The sequence below is a fragment of the Leuciscus leuciscus genome (genome assembly GCF_965113295.1).
Source record: "Leuciscus leuciscus genome assembly, chromosome: 4".
Classification (NCBI taxonomy): Eukaryota; Metazoa; Chordata; class Actinopteri; order Cypriniformes; family Leuciscidae; genus Leuciscus; species Leuciscus leuciscus.
In genome coordinates this window covers 26,633,976-26,654,423 of record NC_138728.1, presented here as the reverse complement: position 1 = coordinate 26,654,423, position 20,448 = coordinate 26,633,976, and the positions used below count along the sequence as shown (strand labels likewise).

At 40.3% G+C, this 20,448-nt stretch overlaps 1 protein-coding gene across 4 annotated transcripts in view; it reads left to right on the top strand.

The window, feature by feature from the left end:
- Nucleotides 1-20,448, top strand: part of ptprb (protein tyrosine phosphatase receptor type b) — a 91,946-nt gene that overhangs the window by 49,288 nt on the left and 22,210 nt on the right. For 2 of the 4 annotated variants that reach the window (XM_082166303.1, XM_082166302.1), the window contains exons 20-28: nt 167-272; nt 354-434; nt 522-603; nt 3,198-3,288; nt 3,956-4,032; nt 4,939-5,073; nt 6,654-6,776; nt 7,277-7,440; nt 7,539-7,674. In XM_082166303.1, the coding sequence (XP_082022429.1) occupies nt 167-272; nt 354-434; nt 522-603; nt 3,198-3,288; nt 3,956-4,032; nt 4,939-5,073; nt 6,654-6,776; nt 7,277-7,440; nt 7,539-7,674 (995 nt within the window). Of the gene's footprint in view, nt 1-166; nt 273-353; nt 435-521; nt 604-3,197; nt 3,289-3,955; nt 4,033-4,938; nt 5,074-6,653; nt 6,777-7,276; nt 7,441-7,538; nt 7,675-10,661; nt 10,772-11,108; nt 12,639-20,448 lie in introns of those variants that run through there. The other 2 variants (XM_082166301.1, XM_082166300.1) reach the window with 2 other exon arrangements.

Sequence of the window (20,448 nt, the reverse complement as noted above, 5' to 3'; positions counted from 1 at the left end):
TAGAATCGACAGCACAGTTGAGTTGAGGGTTGCTGAGAAAAGAACATGACACAGGCCAGACTCACACAGGTTCCCATGTGCACTACCATTGTGTCACAACTCCAAATTATTTTTTATTTTTATATTAAATAGTGAACTTTTTGTCATTTATGTTTTTGTCACTCAGCCCCACGAAATGGCCTCACAGGAGGAATCACTGCTGCTACATTTCTAGTCGCTATGGTGCTCGCTGTGACTGCCTTACTGATTTACAGAAAGAGGGCTCACAAAATGTGAGTACACACACACTCACTTGTTTTAACCCATCTTGTTTGTTACTGTGCTGATGAGTATTTGTGTCTGTGTGTTTTAAGAGCTGTGCAGGAAAGTCCAGTGATGAAAATGTGCATGTGGAAGGCCTTGCCTACCTCACAGATGTGCTCAGGCATAAGGAGGTACCAAAATACTTCTGTTTTATATTAATGATTTATTATTATAAGCATTAATGTTATTGACTATGAATTGTCTCTATTATGTACTAGCCCAGTCCAAGCAGCCCACTTTGAGTCCCATCTTGCTAAACTGCAAGCTGATTCCAGTTACCTTCTATCTGAAGAGTTTGAGGTAAAACACTGCATATAATCAAACACTAAATATTAAAGTCTATCAAAGCAGTAATGGTACAATAGCAGACTTGGCTTTTGGCTTGCTTAGTTGGGGACATTACAATTTAATTTAATGTTCAACAATAATATTGATCTGCCTGCACTGACACCATTATATGAGAACTGAACTGAGCTGGACGATGACATCACGCTTTTATCCAGAGCGCTATATAGTGAACTAAATTAATAACCACTTTTCAACAAAAATGAAACATCACTGAACTTACTTAAGCTGGACTGTGACACAATTTTCTTCTGGAAACTAAATTTGTTGCATTATTTTCCTGTTATCTCTGTAAAGCTGCTTTGAAACAATCTGTATTGTAAAAAGCGCTATATAATTAATGTGACTTGATTTGACTTGAAAGCCCAGTCAAGTCATCATTCCACTTTAATCTACATTTATTTATTAGCAAATAAGCTGAAATGTACAGCCAACTCCAGAATTATTGGCACCCTTGTTAAATATGAGCAAAGAAATCTGCATTGTTTTTATCTTTCATTCCAAAAATTCACAAAATTCTAACCTTTCATTGAAGTAAAACAATTGAAAGTGGGGGAGACTCACATTATAAAATAAATGTTTTTCTCCAATGCATGTTGGCCACAAATATTGGCACCCCTAGAAATTATTATGAGTAAGTTATCTCTGAAGTATATTCCCATTCATATTTAAATTTTTATTTTTTTATTGTCCAGCCATGATTTCCTGTTCCACAGGAGTATAAGTAGGAGGAAACACAAAGGCCAAATTACCTTAATCATTCATCACAATGAGTAAAACCAAAGAATATAGTTCTGATGTGCAGCAAAAGATTATTGAGCTTCGCTGTAAGAAAATAGCTAAAGCATTGAAAATCCCATTTCCCGTCAGGGCAATAATTAAGAAGCTCCAAATCCAATCAACTAAAGATGTTACAAATCTGCCTGGAAGAGGACTTGTGTCTATATTGTCCTAATGCATGTTGAGGAGGATAGTTTGAGTGGCCAAAGACTCTCCAAGGATCACAGCTGGAGAATTGGAGAGATTAGCTGAGTCTTGGGGTCAGAAAGCCTAAAAAAAAATGATCAAACAACGCTTACATCACCACGTTTTTCGGGAGTGTTCCAAAAAAAAAAATTATCCTCGTTCATCCAATAACAAACTCCAGCATATTCAGTTGTCAGACACAACTGGGCTGTGTTCCAGTCCACTTTTAGACACGCACTTGCGAACTTCCCTAAACACTTCCCCTCGAGGGAATCCTTGCCGCCATTTTGAAGTGGACAAGGGAAGTTTATATGGACAGACCCTCGCTCCCTCGATTTTGACCAAGGTAGCGAGTCTACTTCATATGTACACTTCAGGCACCTATATGTCCAGTACGATGCAGTACGATTGTGACGTCACCACAGATCTCGTCTAATAACCACCACAACAAACAACTCTATGATATATTAATTATATGTTTTTTTTATTTAAAACAACCCAAACACACCTATATACATTTGGATGCAGTATTAAGCAAATTCTTAAAGGGAAAAAAAATTTAAATAATAAATCAACTCCACAGCTGATTCCAAGTGATCAAGGGCTTAGGACGTTCCAATTTAGCCCATTGCAGTTTCCGCTAGTAGTGGGCACTCATGCAACGTAAGCAATGACGTACATCCGAGTGAACGAGACGGAGGGAAGTTAGCGAGTGAAGGGCATGACAATTTTGGACTGGAACGCAGCCCTGGAACTTCAAAAAGTTGACTATGGTCAGATGAAACTAAAAAAAGAGCTTTTTGTCAGCAATCCCACCAGATGGATTTGGTGCAAACAGGGATCAAAAGTACCCACGGTTAAATATACCACTGGATCTTTAATGTTGTGGGACAATTTTTTTCCTGGAGGTCCTGGACATCAGATACATGTCTGATAAGATCATATCATGGATTCTAGCAAATACCAACAGATAAAAAATCTAAACCTGACCACTTCTGCTAGAAATCTTATAATGGGCCGTTGTTGGATCTTCCATCAGGACAATGATCCACAACAAACATCAAAATCAACACAAAAATGTGTCACTGAGTACAAAAAGAAGCTTCAGCCATGACCATCCCAGTCCCTGACTTGAACCCTATAGAAAATGAGTGGGTTGAACTGAAGAGAAGAAGCACCAACATGGAGCTGGGAATCTTAAGGATCTGGAGAGATTTTCTATGAAGGAATGGTCTCTGATCTCTTGTCAGGTGTTCTCTAAACTCATCTGGCATTATAGAAGAAGACTCAGATCTTGGGGAAAGGACGTTGCTATAATTGGGTGCCAATAATTGTGGCCAACGTGAACTAGAGAAAAATATTTATTTCATAATGAGATTTCCCCCCACTTTGAATTGTTTTACTTCAATGATAGGTTCGAATTTTGTGAATTTTTTAAAAGAAAGATCAAAAGGATAAACAATGTAGATTTATTTTTAAAGCCCCCTTTGATCATATTTAACAAGGGAGCCAATAATTCTTGAGTTGACTGTATGTATAATTTGGATGTGTTTTGCATCAACCTTTACCCAATGTTAAAAAAGGGCCTAAAGGAGGTGGGACGGACCCAAACTCAGAGTGCTGCACGTCTACTTGGGAACCGAAGCAAAAATCGATACAACAATATACTTCCCTGTAAGTAGAGACATATGACATTGTCATAAAAATATATTCTGAGTATATTAGACTTACCATGATATCACAATTTTCACACTGATGTAGTATAGGCGTTCAAATCGATTATATCAGTATTTGCTCTGGTTGGGCGCGAGGTGGTCCTATGGGGGTAATTTTCGCTGTGCAGTTGCCTACACAAGCATCTTTATTCCAATTTTTTAATTAAAATTTTAATTTATTGTAGCTAAAACTTCAAAGGAAAATGTAAAAATTTATGAAAATAAATTATTAGATGTATTAAAATTATTAAATGTATTAATACATTATTAAATGTATTAAAATTATTAAATGTATAAATAAATTATTAAATGTATTAAAATTGTATGTATACACACGTCACTTCCCAACATTTTATTTAAGGCCATTAAATACATTATTATATTTATATATTAGGAACTATTGTTGTTAAGTAAGTTTAATTCAAAATACTATATTTGCACCTTTCAAAAATGTTCTATTATTTAATACCGGTATCATCCTTCATACGAGTACAACCGCTATAGCGTATACTGTGGCAAGCCTAGAATATATTTCGTAGTTCTTTACTATGTGTGCTCACATTAAACAAGAACTATCGGTAGTTTAGTCCCTCTTCTCATTAACCACTTTAATGATTAATTGGCAGACGACTCAACACGTGTAAGACTGTCTTGCTTGAAGGACGACCCCTGCTCAGACTACATCAATGCTAACTACATACCTGTGAGTTGACTTATGTTTTTCATTTGATAGTTCATTGGCTACAAACTGTGTGGAATCATGAGTTGTGTGGTTTAGGATTTAAAGGTGGAGGTTCATGGAAGTTGTGGATTTTATACTATTACCTAGCAGTGACTATTTTTTATGTTTTTGAAATAAATCTCTGATGCTCACCAATGCTGCATTCATTTGATAAAAAATATAGACAAAATATTATTTATATAATATTATATGTATATTTTCTATTTTAATATACTTTAAAATATTATTTATTAATGTGATGCAAAGCTGAATTTTCATCAGCTATTACTCCAGTCACATGATCCTTCAGAAATCATTCTAATATGCTGATTTATTATCGGGGTTGGAAACAGTTGTGCAGCTTAATTTTTTCTTTTATAACCTGTGATACGTTTTTTTCAGGATCCTTTGATAAATAAAAAGTAGTTTTTTAAAAGAACAGCATTTAGTTTTTTTTTTTTTGATAAACTGATAAAAAGTGACAGTAAAGACTTATATTGTTATTTTGAATAAATGCTGTTCTTTTTTCTTTTAATATTAAGCAACACAACTGTTTCCAACATTATCTAGGCTATAAATGAGACAGATGACATATCTCTCTCTTGTTTTTTTTTCTTGTTTTTTTTGTTTTTTTTACATTTGTATCATTAGATATTTGAACAAATTGAAACAATACTTTTTGTTTGTATTGTTAAAATGTCAGCTTCTGGACCTTCAGCAAGCACTCTATGTGAAATTGTCTCTACTGTATCTATTGTTTGTTTAATTTTTACTAACAATTTCTTAATTAAAAAAAACTAAATATTTGTCCCCCGTTCATGAACCTCAAAGCAGTCAACGGTCCTTTTTGTCCACAGGCTCAAAAGTATTTCTGTATCTGTTTAACAGGGAAACAATTTCAGATGGGAGTATATTGCCACTCAAGGGCCTCTCCCAGGTACCAAGGATGATTTCTGGCGTATGGTGTGGGAACAAAATGTTCACAGCCTTGTAATGGTAACCCAGTGTGTGGAGAGAGGCATGGTAAGTTTGTTTTTGTTTGTTTGTTTACTTTTATTGTACCCCTTAGCAGAAACTAGTTTTACAGCAGGGAGGTAACAGACATACAGATACTACATAATACACAACCCTAGTGAAAAAAAACCTATACCAAAATGTTTTTGAAATACATTTATTTCATACCAAGTGTACTACAAATCTATTTACTTATTTACTGACATATCGCTTGAGACTTACTAATCTAAGTATTATAATTAAACTTTATTTGGAGCACTTTATTGCACTATGCACATTTCTTAATATTAAGCCTAAAATGTGTTTTCATATCACTATTGGTAAGGATAGTATGATCACTTTGTAATATCAGTCTTTAAATGCAAGATATTTAAAGTGTACCTAAAGTATACTTGCAATAGTTCCACTTTAGCACAATCAAATATATTTAAGTATATCTTTAGTTGGACCTCAGCACTACTTCTGGATAACTAAAGTCCATTGAGTATTTTGCAGACTTTAAGTATATCAATTTAATATAACAAAAGTACAATTGCAGGGTATTTATATTAAGTACATTGTAACACGGTATGTTGATAAGGGAAGAAGGAGGCGGAAACCAGCGAACATTCAAACACTTTAATCATGTAAAATAAACAAAACACAAAACGAAAGTAAAAGCGGCACACACAACAAAACATAACATAAATGTCCAGACCTGGTCCTCTATCGTCCTTCACTGTCACCGCTCCTCCTTTAATGCTTTCGTAGCTCCCCTGTGAGATCCAAGGCTAATGCGGCGCGCAGGTGACACTCTTTATCAATTGCCACCGGCCTTGTGTCAATCTCTCACGGCTCTTTGCCTCACTCTGCTTGCCACATACATAAATATGTAAATGTATGTGTAGTACACCTAGCTTAAAATAAATGTATTTCAAATACATTTTGTTATATTTATTTTTACTTTCAAAAATAACAATGTTAGAGTAACTGTTCTAAAATCATTAAAATTCACAGGCACACTATTTTTGGCACTGGGACTATATTAGATTTCTTCCATTTTCTTGGAAGTTTTTATACCTTGAGAGAAAAATATGGTGAAAATTTCCACATGGCTGTTCTGCACTTTAACACCCTGCCTTCTTTTTTATCAGGAGCTGGACTTTTCTTTACATCTATATTTTGAAAAAGACATTTAACCATATGAAGCTCAAAATGTTCACAGTTACTATATCTTGTCCTCTGTTTAAATCAAACCTTAAATAATACTCATTCAATTCATCAGCAAAAGTCAAATCCGAGTTAAAACCATCCAATTTCATCTTATTGGTATCCTTCCTCTCAATCCCTGCCAATGTTTTAATTCTCATTCTCATTATATCTGATCTTCAACCCTATTTCAACCCTTTTTTCTTTTTTTGCAAAATCAATCCAGTCTTTGCAATCAAAACACCCCTGTAGGGTCAGTGAACTGTTGTCCATCCAATCTTGGACTCTTATTTTCTTAACTTTCTCTCTATTCAGCACTGACTTATAGTGAAGAGGCTTCTAGTACTATTTTTCTAGTGATGTGTGCTCATGTCATACTTTTGTGAATGTGTATGATTCAGGTGAAGTGTGATCGCTACTGGCCGATTGACAGTGAGCCTTTGTATTATGGTGACGTTGTGGTGCAACTGCTTTCTGAGAAGGTCCTCCCAGAGTGGACCATTCGGGACTTCAAGATATCATGTGTAAGTGTTAAATAATTGGATATATTATACAACAGAAATACAATTATTCATTACTTTTTCAAAAGCAAATTGTGAAAAAAATCTTCACTGTTTTTTGTACTGTTTGTCTATAGTAATTATGTGTGATGTAAAGTACAGTTGGATATATTGTACATCAACGTATACCAACTATATACATCATCATTGCAATTGTTTTTGCTGTGCTAAATTAAATTTATGCTGATTTAAATACAATATTTGCATGACTGTATGACAGTTATGACGATGAAAATATGAGGAAATGGAAATGTGCTGAAATGCAAATGATTGTTGTGGTCCTACAAATAGGTTTCATTTTCTTAATGCAAAATAGGATTTGGAAACCTCTTTGGAAAGGAATTTTGTAATTTGCTATTTAGATGCCGTGAGTGGCATAGAAACCCTTCTTATGAGGACACAAAGTGCATGACCGAATGACTATAAAATAGCAACAAGCAGTAGTTCTGAAATCTTTTTTTCAGGAGGGTCAGTTGAGATACCCCAGGATGGTGCGTCAGTTCCATTACACCATTTGGCCAGATCATGGAGTACCGGAGACAACCCAATCGCTCATTCAGTTTGTGCGCATAGTCAGAGATTACATTGACAGGACAACCAGTCCTGGAGTCACTGCAGTACACTGCAGGTATCTGTGTGTCACCTCCTAAAAAATTGTAAAAGACATTTCAGAGTGTTCACACTCAAAATCATATTAACAATAGATATATGTTTTCTTTCTCTCAGCGCTGGTGTGGGCCGAACTGGCACTTTCATTGTGCTGGATCGTGTTTTAAAGCAACTAGACAGGAAATGCACAGTGGACATTTACGGCTGTGTGTCTGATCTACGTCTGCATCGCTCATACATGGTACAAACTGAGGTATGAGTCTGTCGCGATATCAGCAACATTTACAAATGGCAACAATGGAACTGAGTTGATCCATTTTGAAGGGTTGAGCCAAACCTATCTGTCACTGGACAGATCACAGTCTACAGGCCCATTCATTCACACCAAAAACGATAACTAAAAAGATATTAGCATCCACACCAACAGACGATAATGTTATGTTGTTGTCTGCTGCAATAAATGCACAAACTTTTAAAACACTGATTGGTGGATTCTGATTGGCTATCAATGAATTTTTTGTTCATCAGCTAGAAAAAAATTGCACTGATAGTGATCGTTATTATTATACAGGGTCCCCCCAGGTCCTTAAAAAGTCCTAAATTCCGTTTTAGCAAATTTAAGGCCACAAGTCTTCAAATCTTAAATTGTATAAGAAAACAGTACGCCAAAAGAGAAGTATGCCCAATGCATAGTATTTGAAAAACAGTAGTCGAAAAGTACACGGATGACCTACTACTTCCGCCGTTATTCTGAAGTGCGTATTCGATGGGCACTTTACTATCCCATGAGGCAACGGGAGAGGATTTGTAAATGGTAATGAAGCAACGCAACTGATGCTGATGGGTCACATAAAAATTACAATGTGGTGGATGAAATACGTTGAATTTCATTCATACTACCCATGTTCATACTATATAGAACATACTTTTTTAAAGGTAAATTGAAATGTAGTAGCTACTCAGACAGTATGCAATTTCAGACGCACGAATAGTGTACATTCAGCTGATTGTTTTGAAAGAGAGCTCTCTTCAGGTTATTCAAGACCCCACTGTAAAATTATCCCGATTATTCTATGGCTACTTTCCACACAAGTAAAAAACTATTTAACACAAAATATTAATTTGACTTTTTATTACCTCAAAATGATACGCAGTACACACTTGAGTGGTCTGTTATCACTAGTAGCGGTTGTTATCGTGGAATACCAGACCGCTAGATGGCTCGAAGAATCAGAATTATTGCAAGGAGCAGTGTAAAAATATAAATGAATGATGCATGGTTGAAATAAGCATAGGCAAGTTTGTGAAAGGAATGCCAGTGCCATGTAAACGTAAAGTAGACGATGAATCTACTTCGATTCCTGATAGTAAACTGATGCCCCGTTCTAATTCTGACATACTCCAAGCATTTGCGCAACTTCTGATATAAAGGACAAATGGATTTGAAACGTCACTTTGTCACATCCAGTGTATATCGCCCTCGGGTTTGCCAGTACAGGTTCAGAGTAATTTCGACCTAGGGTTTTTTGCACCATGACCTCGAGCCAAACACCCCCCCAGAAGCTTTTTTTCCCTTGGTCGAACATTATTAAAGTTAGAGTTTATTTAGAGATATCAGCCAAATGGCTTAGTGCAGGCGCTAATTGATCCTAGGATGTATCTCGTAAATTACCCCACTGATAATGCCCGGAATGGTACCAAACTTCTACTCTTACAAACTCCTGATGTACTCAAGGTCATGGTGCAAAAAGGTTTGGCTCAAGGTCATGGTGCAAAAGACCCTAGGTTGAAATTACTCTGTCTGAACCATCCCTTTAAGAGAGACTACAGAGTGTTTTGTGCCTAAAATATTAACTTCTGACAGTATGAACCTGAACAAGTTAAGATGGGGTGGGGTGAGGGTGAAAATATTTTTTCTCTACAAAAGGGGGGACCAGCAGAAAAAGTTTGGGAACCACTGGTTTAATGCCTAATAAAGTAGTATTTACTGTATAAGCACAGCGCTGCTGTGTTTACAGATGTAACCAGAAACAAATATATTTCTGCCATTTCATAGGTGCCATTAATTTGCATTATCATTTAGTTGTTTTTGTTCAGGCCAATGTGAAAATTGGCCCATATTTTTGTGCAGCACACACATTCTTAAATGTTAATTGGTGGATCGACAAAAATGTGTCGATTTTGTATTGAGAAAGGGTCTGTTAGTGATTGTGTTTTCGACTTAAGTAAAAGTTACACTATTTACGCCGTTAGATGACGGCAAAGAATCAGCAAATACTTATATATTTAAAGGGACTGATGCAAGGTTGTAAACAAGTACATTATTTTTACTTTAAACAACACCTTATAAGATGCAACTGACAAATGCAATGACTAGCACTGTTATGGGAATCCTCTTAACCGCTAAAAAATACTAAGAAAAATATCAGTGGACATTCAAACAGATTTTTTTTTTATGAATATAAAATCTATACACACTTAATATTGACCTGAAGAATAAATGCTATATCAGTTGTAGGTAATACACTCTCTTTGTCATACGTCTCTCTTATAATAATCTACTCTTCATAATACAATAAGCTTTAATGAAGCAACTCATCGTTCTTACATTGCTAGCTCTAAAAGTGCCTAGAATTAGGCTTTGGCTCAACTGTTAAACTAAACTTGAAACCTTGGCAGAAGGAAGTAGTTCCACACAAAAGAGGGTTTGTAAAGACAGTCTGTTGTTGTTTCTTATTTATTTACACAATTGTGCCGTGGAACTGTTGTATAAAAGCAATTTCACACATGTAGATATTGCTATCACAGCTGTGCTGATATAGCAATATCGCACTCCTAACTCTTATGATATTTCACATTTACAGTTTAAAATCATAAACGTTAAAAATAATCATTTATAATTTTGACTCATTCCTTTTCTAAAAAATTGTTTGTGCAGGCCTTAAAAAAGGTATTAAAAATACTTCAATTTGATTTTAAAAACCCTGCAGATACCCTGGTTATAGTTGTAGTGTGGACTTCCCTATTCTCATTGAATTAGAATGATTATTACAATTTTATACTTATTGTTATAGTCATTGTCTTTGGTGTGAACGGGCCTTAAGACACTTGATTTCAGTCAGAAATCAATTTACTAATCGTGTATTTTCTTACTGTAGTTACTGTATTGCCTCTGTAGTTTAAATTAAATGTGTGAAATGGTTTATAAGCACCCTAATATGCTGGGTTTGTCTTCTGCAGTGTCAGTATGCTTATATCCATCAGTGTGTTCGGGATGTTTTGAGGGCCCGTAAACTTTGCTGTGAACGAGATTACCCTCTTTTCCCCATCTACAACAACTTATTATAAACGTAAGTATTGTATGTGCCTGTGTTTCACTTAGACGTTGTATGGATGCAGTTTTAAAGCACAAAACCATAACATCTAAATAGCTAGGCGAGTTTCAATCCCTCTCCTCCAGTCACTCAAATAAAACACCCTTCCATTTAGTTGCAACACCCACTTCCAATCAATTCTCAAAGGACAAAATGTAGACACTTTTTTCTTGTGTCTATTGCCATTAGTAATAAAGGGGAGGGAAGACAATTTTTATTTAAAAATTTGAGCATAGATGTCCTGGTCTTGTGTATGTGTATATCTGAAAATAGCATGTAATTATTTTATTTTTATTTTTATTTTTTTTCACAGAGTTTGTGTATACAGGATCAGGAAGAATTTCCCCCTCATTGAACAAGAACAGAAGATAAGCTTTTGTATTTCAGCAATAGTTTTAATAGCTGTGCATAACAAAGATATATGCTTTATTTTTATACTACTTTTTCATGACATACTGTACTGCACACTGTTTGTAATTATTTATGTTTTATGCTCATTTTGTTTAATAGATCGTATTTAGACTACTGGCATTTTCTGAAATTTAGTATTGATTTTCTTAAATGGGTCAATGACGTGACATGTCAATTCTGGTGTCCAAAGCATATTCATAATATAAAAAATATATGCATTTTAAATACACTACATTAAATGACTTGACTTCCCCCTTTTAATTACTCATGCGAGTATTCATTATAAATAATTAATCTTTAAGGAACTATTGAGCTCAAAAGTCCCAAATGTCATTCCGGGTAACTGTCCCAGCTTAAAATATGAATACAAAAATATGACAGAAAAGAAAAAAAAAAAAAGGAAAAAAAAACATATATGAATAAAAGTATTTAAAATCTACTTGGGCAAAATTTGTGTTGATTTTTTCAATTATACCTACAAATACAGTGATAATACTATGCTTGTTTACATTTTTATGACAGAAAGTAATAAATAGTCATAAAGGTCCAAATTGTGATTTATCTAATGTCATTTCTGGATAACAGACATCAATGACCATTTTGGACCATAATGCATTTTGGTATGTCATGTTCAACACGATCTCATGAAAATGCGCATCTATAGCACAAATTTTATTTATCATGCAATTTTTTTATTTTTTTATGTGCATACGATACGCACTGTAAACCCCTTGGGTAGAATTAGTGGTGTGGAGTATGTGCGTATTACATACCATAAAGTGCGTATCATATGCACGTAAAAACTCTTTTTTGCATATAAATTGCACAATAAATACAATTTGTGCTATAGATACACACTTTCATGAGATCGGGCTGTCATGTTGTATCAAAAAGTAGACCCTGAAGGAGCCCCAAAACACGACATATTTTGACCATTTTGGTCACTGGTGCACTTTGTAGCAGTATCATGTGTATAATACTAATAAAACATTTCTAATGTTTTTATATTAGAAAACGATCTATTTGATATAAAAGATTAACTTAAAGTGATGATAGCTAAGTTGTAGTTTTCCACTGGTGGTTAAGTTAGTCATTCATGAGTTGTCATTCCTGGATAACAACCTGTCAGTCTTGGATAACAAAAAACCTCTGTTGGCCTGGACATGTCATCCGTTATCCAGAATGACATATTTCTAACAATCTAGTTGTTAATTAATATTTGTAAACTTTTAGGCATAGTTATTATAGCTATATTATTAACATTATTTACATATTTGTATGTTTTTTGCCATATTCTTGCTGTCTTGATTTCATATTTAATGAGTCACATGGGTCATTATCATTGAATTGAATTGAATTGTTTAATGTTATTGGTCAAATCATGAATAATTATTAATATAGCAACATTTGAATAAAGCTTTTGTATAGCTTATGGTGTTTTAAGGTCAATTCTGTCCTTCCAGATGTCTCTGTCTAATAAAGAGAGCAAGTTATTATAGTCTCTCACAAGTCATCTTCATTTAAATAGCGCTTTTAACAATGATTGTTCCAAAGCGGCTTTACATTGATAATAGGAAAATAAAGTAACAGAGATTGTTTTGGCTTTATAGCAGCTCTAGAATAAAGTTATTGTCCAGCTAAAGTTAGTTTGATTGATTCACTTCCGTCACAACGATCATTAGTTATTAACTTAGGGGCCGCTAACACGACACCGTTTTAACAGACCAGGCGCAGGTCCTTCATCAGATCTGGATACGGCCTGGATCCAGCAGACTGCGGTAAACCTCGGGATAAACAGAGAGACTAATATTAGCGTAGACGCCATTTTTCTTATGATGTAACGAGTACATCAGGATTTATGGGAAGTGTTCCCGGTTCCGGCTGACCTAATCTATGCAGCCTAACATTGAATTATAGAAGTCTATAATGTGTTATGTGTACGCTAGGTCAAAGAGATGTGTTTTTAGTCTAGCTTTGAACTAAACACTGACAAACTGTGTCTGCTTCCCGGACAATGTTAGGAAGACTATTCCAAAGTTTTGGTGCTAAATAGGAAAAGGATCTACCGCTACCGAAATTGATATTCTAGGTATTATCAACTGGCCGGAATTTTGAGATCGCAATAGACGTGAAGGACTATAATGCGTTAAGAGCTCGCTTAAGTACTGCGGAGCTAAACCATTTAGTGCTTTGTAAGTAATCAGCAATATTTTAAAATGTATACAATGTTTAATAGGGAGCCAGTGCAGTGTTGACAGAACTGGGCTAAGAACTCTCGCGGCTGTGTTTTGGACCAGCTGTAATTTGTTTATTAAGCGTGCAGGACAACCACCCATAAGAGCATTACAATAATCTAGCCTTGATGTCATGAACGCATGGACTAATTGTTCCGCATTTGTCAATGAGAGCATATGACGTAATTTAGATATATTTTTAAGATGGAAAAAATGTGGTTTTACAGATACTAGACGCGTGACTTTCAAATGAAAGATTGGTATCAAAGAGCACACCCAGGTTCCTAACCGACGACGAAGACTTAACAGAGCAGCCATCAAGTGTTAGACAGTATTCTAGGTTATTACGTGTGGAAGTTTTTTGCCCAATAATTAGAATCTCTGTTTTTTCAGAATTAAGTAGTAGGAAATTACTAGTCATCCAATTTTTTATATCAGCTATGCATTCCGTTAATTTTGTGAATTGGTAAGTTTTGTCAGGGCGTGAAGAAATATAGAGCTGAGTATCATCAGCATAACAGTGAAAACTAATTCCATGGTTCCTAATGATATCTCCTAAAGGCCCGTACACACCGGGACGAATTTCGCGCGCGATATTCGCCGACGTTTAACGCCTCGTGACTAAACAAAGGGCGCCAATGTGAGTGTGCACACCGACGCGAAAAACGGCACGCGTAAAAGCGTTTTTTTTTTTTAAACGCCTCGGGTTCGTTTTTTTGGTTTGACGTGCTGCGTCAAAAACTATCCGACCAATGAGATTGGCGCTTTTGCTCACGTGTCTGGAGCTTCTGAAGTTACAGTAAAACACAACTTGGGGGAACTCAAACACAAAACGGTCTTGCCGAGCACACATACGTAACAGCGAAGAAGATATACGCCAAGTTGCGTCTACACTGCCCATACACAGACACTGCCGGGAAGAAATAAGACGAGGAAGATGCAAGGCAAGATGAATGTAGAGCTGCTGGTCTCGTTGGTGTCGGAACATAAAGAACGCCTCGGTTACGACTGTAACCTCGGTTCCCTGAAGAGGGAACGAGCGTTGCGTCGAAAAGCTGACGCTATGGGAACGCTTTGCGTGATGACGTCTTGAAGCACATGTAAAATCAGTCCAATGGTGTGGCGGAACGTCAGAGGCGGGTGACGTCACGTACCAGGAAGCTATAAAAGCCGGCCCGAAACAGAAAACGAAAGCTTCGTAAAGTCTGAAGTCGCGCTGACAGGCATGAAGGAGATATGGCAAGGCGACGCAACGCTCGTTCCCTCTTCAGGGAACCGAGGTTACAGTCGTAACCGAGGCGTTCCCTTTCAAGGGAACTCCCGTTGCGTCGAAAAGCTGACGCTATGGGAACGTCTATACCAACGCCTCCATAGCTACAAATGTCTGTCCTGTGTGTAATCATGTGAGCAGCACTAAGAAGACAAAACATGAGACCCTAGAGTAGAGTCTAAATCCAGAGAGTAGAACCTGACGAAGGTGTGCGGTGAGGACCAGCCTGCCGCATCACAGACGTCCTGTAACGATACTCCTGATATAAGGGCCTTAGAGGCCGCCATACTCCTAGTAGAGAGCGACCGGACAGCCAAAGGAGAAGGCTGTCCAGCCGCCTCATAAGCCAGTGAGATAGTCTCAACCACCCACTTGCTCATCCTTTGCTTAGACACTGGACCTCCCTTGTTAGGGGAGCAAAAGTCACTTTTACGCCACAGGGCAGCTCTGTGGACATACGCGTCTAACGCCCGAACAGGGCAAAGCAAATTATTCGCCTCCTGGTCCGATTTCGAAAGGGAGGAGGACCTCCAAGTGCCACGAAGGAAACGAGATACCAAGGGGTCTTTCCCCACAGACATTCCACCCAAAGGACTGTGGTAAGCACCTATGGCCGCCACATAGACCTTTAAAGTGGACGGGGTCAGACCTGCAGTGAACCGTTCCTGCAGGAACTCCAGCACTGTACCAATTGGGCAGTGGACTGGGTCCAACCGACAGTCACTACACCAAGAAGTGAATACTCTCCACTTCAGGGCATAAAGTTTCCTCGTGGAGGGAGCTCTGGACTGTAGAATGGTCTCAACAACCTCGGTTGAGAGACCTGACTCTATGAGCTGGGCCCCCTCAGAGGCCAAGCCCACAGGTTCCACAGTTCTGGCCGAGGGTGAAATATCGAGCCCTCTGCCTGGGACAGAAGGTCCCTCCTGACGGGTAACTCCAGAGGATGCCCGTCGAGGAGGGACACAATATCGGGAAACCATACTCTGCCCGGCCAGCGCGGGGCTATAAAAAGCAGGCAAACCCGGTCCCTGCGAACTCTTTCCAGAACTCCCGGGAGCAGAGCAACTGGGGGAAAGGCGTACAGACGTAGCCTCGGCCACGTCTGTACCATAGCATCCAGTCCCAGAGGAGCTGGATGCGTGAAGGAGAACCAAAGTGGACAGTGAGACGTCTCTCGAGACGCAAACAGATCCACTTATAATTTCCATATCAGCTCCACCACCTCGGGGGTGGAGCCACCATTCCCCGGGCCTCGGCCCCTGTCTCGACAGAGTGTCTGCTCCTATATTCTGGACCCCGGGGATGTAGGCTGCCTTGAGTGACAGCAACTTCCCCTGGGACCACAAGAGGATATGGCATGCCAGCGCAAACCCCCTTGATATAGGCGACTACCGACGTGTTGTCCGTATGTACTACACATGGTGTCCCCTGAGACCTGTGATAAAGCTCCTCAGAGCCCGGAAGACAGCTAACATCTCTAGGCTATAGAATGCCAGGAACGATGATGGTCTTCCCACAGACCTTGAGATGAGCGACCCTCAGGATCGCTCCCCAACCCGTGAGGGAAGCATCCGTCGTTAGCAGTTTGCGACGACAAGGAGCTCCCAGCCCTGGGCCCTGGGACAGGAACCAAGGTTTCTTCCACATAACCAAGGCACGTAGGCATCACCGCGTGACCTTGATTGTGCGAAATGGGTTGCCCCTCGGGGAAAAACCCTCTGGTCCTGAGCCACCACTGCAGGGGCCTCATGTGCAGCAGTCCAAAAGGTATCCCGTTGGAAGCTGCTGCCATGAGACCCAACAGTCTCTGGAACTGTTTGACAGTGAGTAGCTGGCCTAGCTTTACACTTCTCACAGCTGCCAGGATGGAATCGAAGCGTGGCGATGACAGGCGCGCCTGCATCGACACTGAATCCCAAACCACGCCTAAAAAAGTGGTCCTCTAAAATGGAGAAAGCACACTCTTCTTGGCGTTCAGCCGTAACCCCAACTCTTTCATATGGGCGAGAACAACATCTCGATGTTGAACCGCCATCTAATGCGACTGAGCTAAAATCAACCAATCGTCGATGTAGTTCGTGATGCGAATACCCCGGAGGCGCAGAGGCGCCAGAGCTGCATCCACGCATTTGGTGAAAGTGCGGGGTGATAAAGCCAGGCCGAATGGAAGAACTCGATATTGGTATGCTTTGCCCCCGAAAGCAAACCTCAGGAACTTCCAATGACACGGACGGATGGAAATATGCGTCCTTGAGGTCTATCGTGACAAACCAGTCCTCGGACCTGATCTGTGCACGATTTGTCTCAAGGTTAACATTTTGAACTTGAGCTGCATGTACTCGTACAGAACTCGAAGATCTAAAATGGGACGCAATCCCCCGTCCTTTTTTGGAACTATGAAGTACCGGTTGTAAAACCCGGTTTCCCTGTTGGAGGGGGGTACATATTCTATGGCCCCTTTCTCTAACAGAGTGTTTACTTCCTGTTCCATAACCAGAACCTGCTCGGGGCCCACCACTGTGGGCAGGACCCCCATAAACCGCGGTGGGCGTTAATAGAATTGTATCTAATACCCTATTTCCACGGTCTGCAGGACCCAACGAGAAACATTTGACAGTAGCTTCCACACTGTCAAAGATTCTACTAGAGGTACCAGTCTCTCGAGACTGGTTTCTGGATTTTGTTGCTGTTGAGTAGTCGGTTCGTCGCCCTGTAACGGCGCACCGGCAGGGAACGACCAAACAGACTGCTCCAGCACCCTCCTCAGAGGGGGCGGGCATCCCGAGGCCACTACGTTTCCGGGTGGACCTTGAGATATGTGCTCGCCGGAGACCGCTGCGCCCTGTAACACCGGAGGCGGCAGGGTTGGCAGAACGGTCCCCTGAGGGCACCGAAGAGAGACGGCACCGTATTTTTCTCCTGCTGTTGAGTAGTCGGTTCGTCGCCCTGTAACGGCGCACCGGCAGGGAACGACCAAACAGACTGCTCTAGCACCCTCCTCAGAGGGGGCGGGCATCCCGAGGCCACTACGTTTCCGGGTGGACCTTGAGATATGTGCTCGCCGGAGACCGCTGCGCCCTGTAACACCAGAGGTGGCAGGGTTGGCAGAACGGTCCCCTGAGGGCACCGAAGAGAGACGGGCACCGTGAAAAGAGGTGTTAACCGCTCTGCTTCGGGGGGACTACCCTCATTTGTCCTGAGCCCTCAGACATCAGGACTTTTTCCCAGCAGCCTTCTTGGCGGTAATAACGGTCCGCAGATCCGTTTTACCCCTCGAAGACTGCTGGGTTTGAGAGCGCCCTCCGTGTCCCCGAGATTTTTGTGGGGGAGCACGAGAGGACACACTCTGTTTTTGAGTGGCACGATGTTCAGCGCTCTTTTTAGAGGAGTGAGGCTGCTCCCGCTCAGCAGCCTCAATGCAAGAACGGCGGGGGAGAAGTTTTTGTAATGCAGCTGCCTGTTTAGCAGCTTCCTGAGATTTAGCTACCGCACTGTTTACTGCATCACCAAATAAACCAACAGTGGAAACCGGAGCATCTAAGAGAACGTGCTTTTCTTTCTCTTTTATATCGCTCAAATTGAGCCACAGATGCCTCTCAGTGGCCACCAGGGCTGCCATAGACCGCCCGATTGATTTAGCGGTCTCCTTGGTGGCCCTGAGAGACAGATCTGTGGCTCTGCGTAGTTCAACCACTGTGTCAGGACCAATTCCCCCGCCCTCCTCTAAATCCCCCAATAATTCTGCCTGATAGGCTTGCATAATAGACATCGTATGCAGACACGCTGCAGCTTGACCAGCGGCTGCATACGATTTATGAACCAGAGATGATGTGAATTTTACTGGCTTAGAGGGAAGTGAAGGAGCTTTCAGGGAAGATGCCGTTGCTGGAGAGAGATAGCTCGCAAGCGTCTCCTCCACCTTCGGCATCTCCCCATAACCATATTCTTTATATTTGTGAATGGAAGAATAGTGGGATGTTTGTGGTGCATACACTCTGTATGAAACCGGTTTTCCCCACGATTTCGACACCTCGGTGTGGAGATCGGGGAAAAACGGAAGGCTTCTTCGCTGAGGCTGTGTACGAGATGGCAGGAAGCGTTCGTCGAGCTTACTTTTCGAACGAACGTCCTGCCTATCCTCTGGCCACTCAATAGATAGTCTGTCAACTGCTCTAGTAATAACATCGAGCAGTTCCTCAAACGCATGAGACTGAGGTGGCGAATCCTCAGACTCAGCTTCAATACTCACAACATCCAACTCCTCAGAGCTGGACAGTTGCAGTATTGGTGCCTCTATCGGGGGGGAAGAAACCGCAATGCGTGCTTCCACACCCTGATGAGAGGCACTGGATCTGTCAGATTGATGCTGAGATAAGGCAGAGCCCGTCTCAACATCCACTGACAGATCCATTTGCGAACCCCAGGTCTGAGATCGCCGCCGAGCCTCAGCCGCGGCGGGACCCGAGCCCTGGGGAACGCGATCGGGATTGAACCGAGCCAAGCGGGATCGGAGCGTGCGCAATGGAAGCGCGTCGCAATGCACACAGTCACCACCCTCGAGTGCTGACTGGGCATGCTCCTCACCCAAACAAACAACACAAAGAGTGTGAGTATCACCTCCCGTTAAATAACGCGGGCAGGGATGGACACACACTCTAAACTGCTGCTTGCTCGCCATACTGAATATATATATATAATATAGACAGACAACACCAAATAACAAGGACAGATTCAACACAGAGCGCAACTGAAGACTCAGAAAGCTTTCGTTTTCTGTTTCGGGACGGCTTTTATAGCTTCCTGGTACGTGACGTCACCCGCCTCTGACGTTCCGCCACACCATTGGACTGATTTTACATGTGCTTCAAGACGTCATCACGCAAAGCGTTCCCATAGCGTCAGCTTTTCGACGCAACGGGAGTTCCCTTGAAAGGGAACTATATGACAAACGCGACAGCGACTACAAAAATCTTGATAAAAGAGAACTGCTATGGAGTGGTATTGCAGAGTATATACTGTTATGGAGTGGTATTGTATTTCTGTTTTACATTAAGCGCCATCTAATGTCAGGGAATGAATTTGCATGTTCACTCGGCTCATCGTCAGCGAAAATCGCTTGGGTGTGAACACAAAAAAACGCGTTGAAAAACGCTGCCGAATAACGCGCGCCGATATTCGTCCCGGTGTGTACGGGCCTTAAGGGTAGCATGTACAGAGTGAAAAGCAACAGTCCTAGTACTGATCCTTGTGATACGCCATACTGAACTACTCACACTACAGGAGTTTTGAAATCCTAACCGATTGTAAAATCCGGTTGCAGATTTTCTTCCCTCAAATCTTAAACATGCTCACACTACAAGATTTGAAAATCGCGGTGCATCATACACTACAAAATGTAATTAAGATTATCGTGCCAGAGGAAGTGTGTCACGTGATCTACGCAACAGATCGGAAGCGGGAAAGCGGATGTAAACAAAATGGATACTGTAACATGAAAACTTGCTGTATGAAATTACCGTTTGTTGTGAGAAAAACCAAAAGCAGAAGAATAAACGAGTGTGGATGAGAAAATGGTTGGGGAGATGGGCTCAACATGGATTTTCAGTTCTTCAGCGAGAAATGGAGGTAATAATTTAATTGACCTTATTACTATCGTAGTGTGCTAGAATTTTTACCGTTATAATATTGGCTGCCTTGTTCAAATGGATATTGTCACCTGTTACAGTGTAGATCTG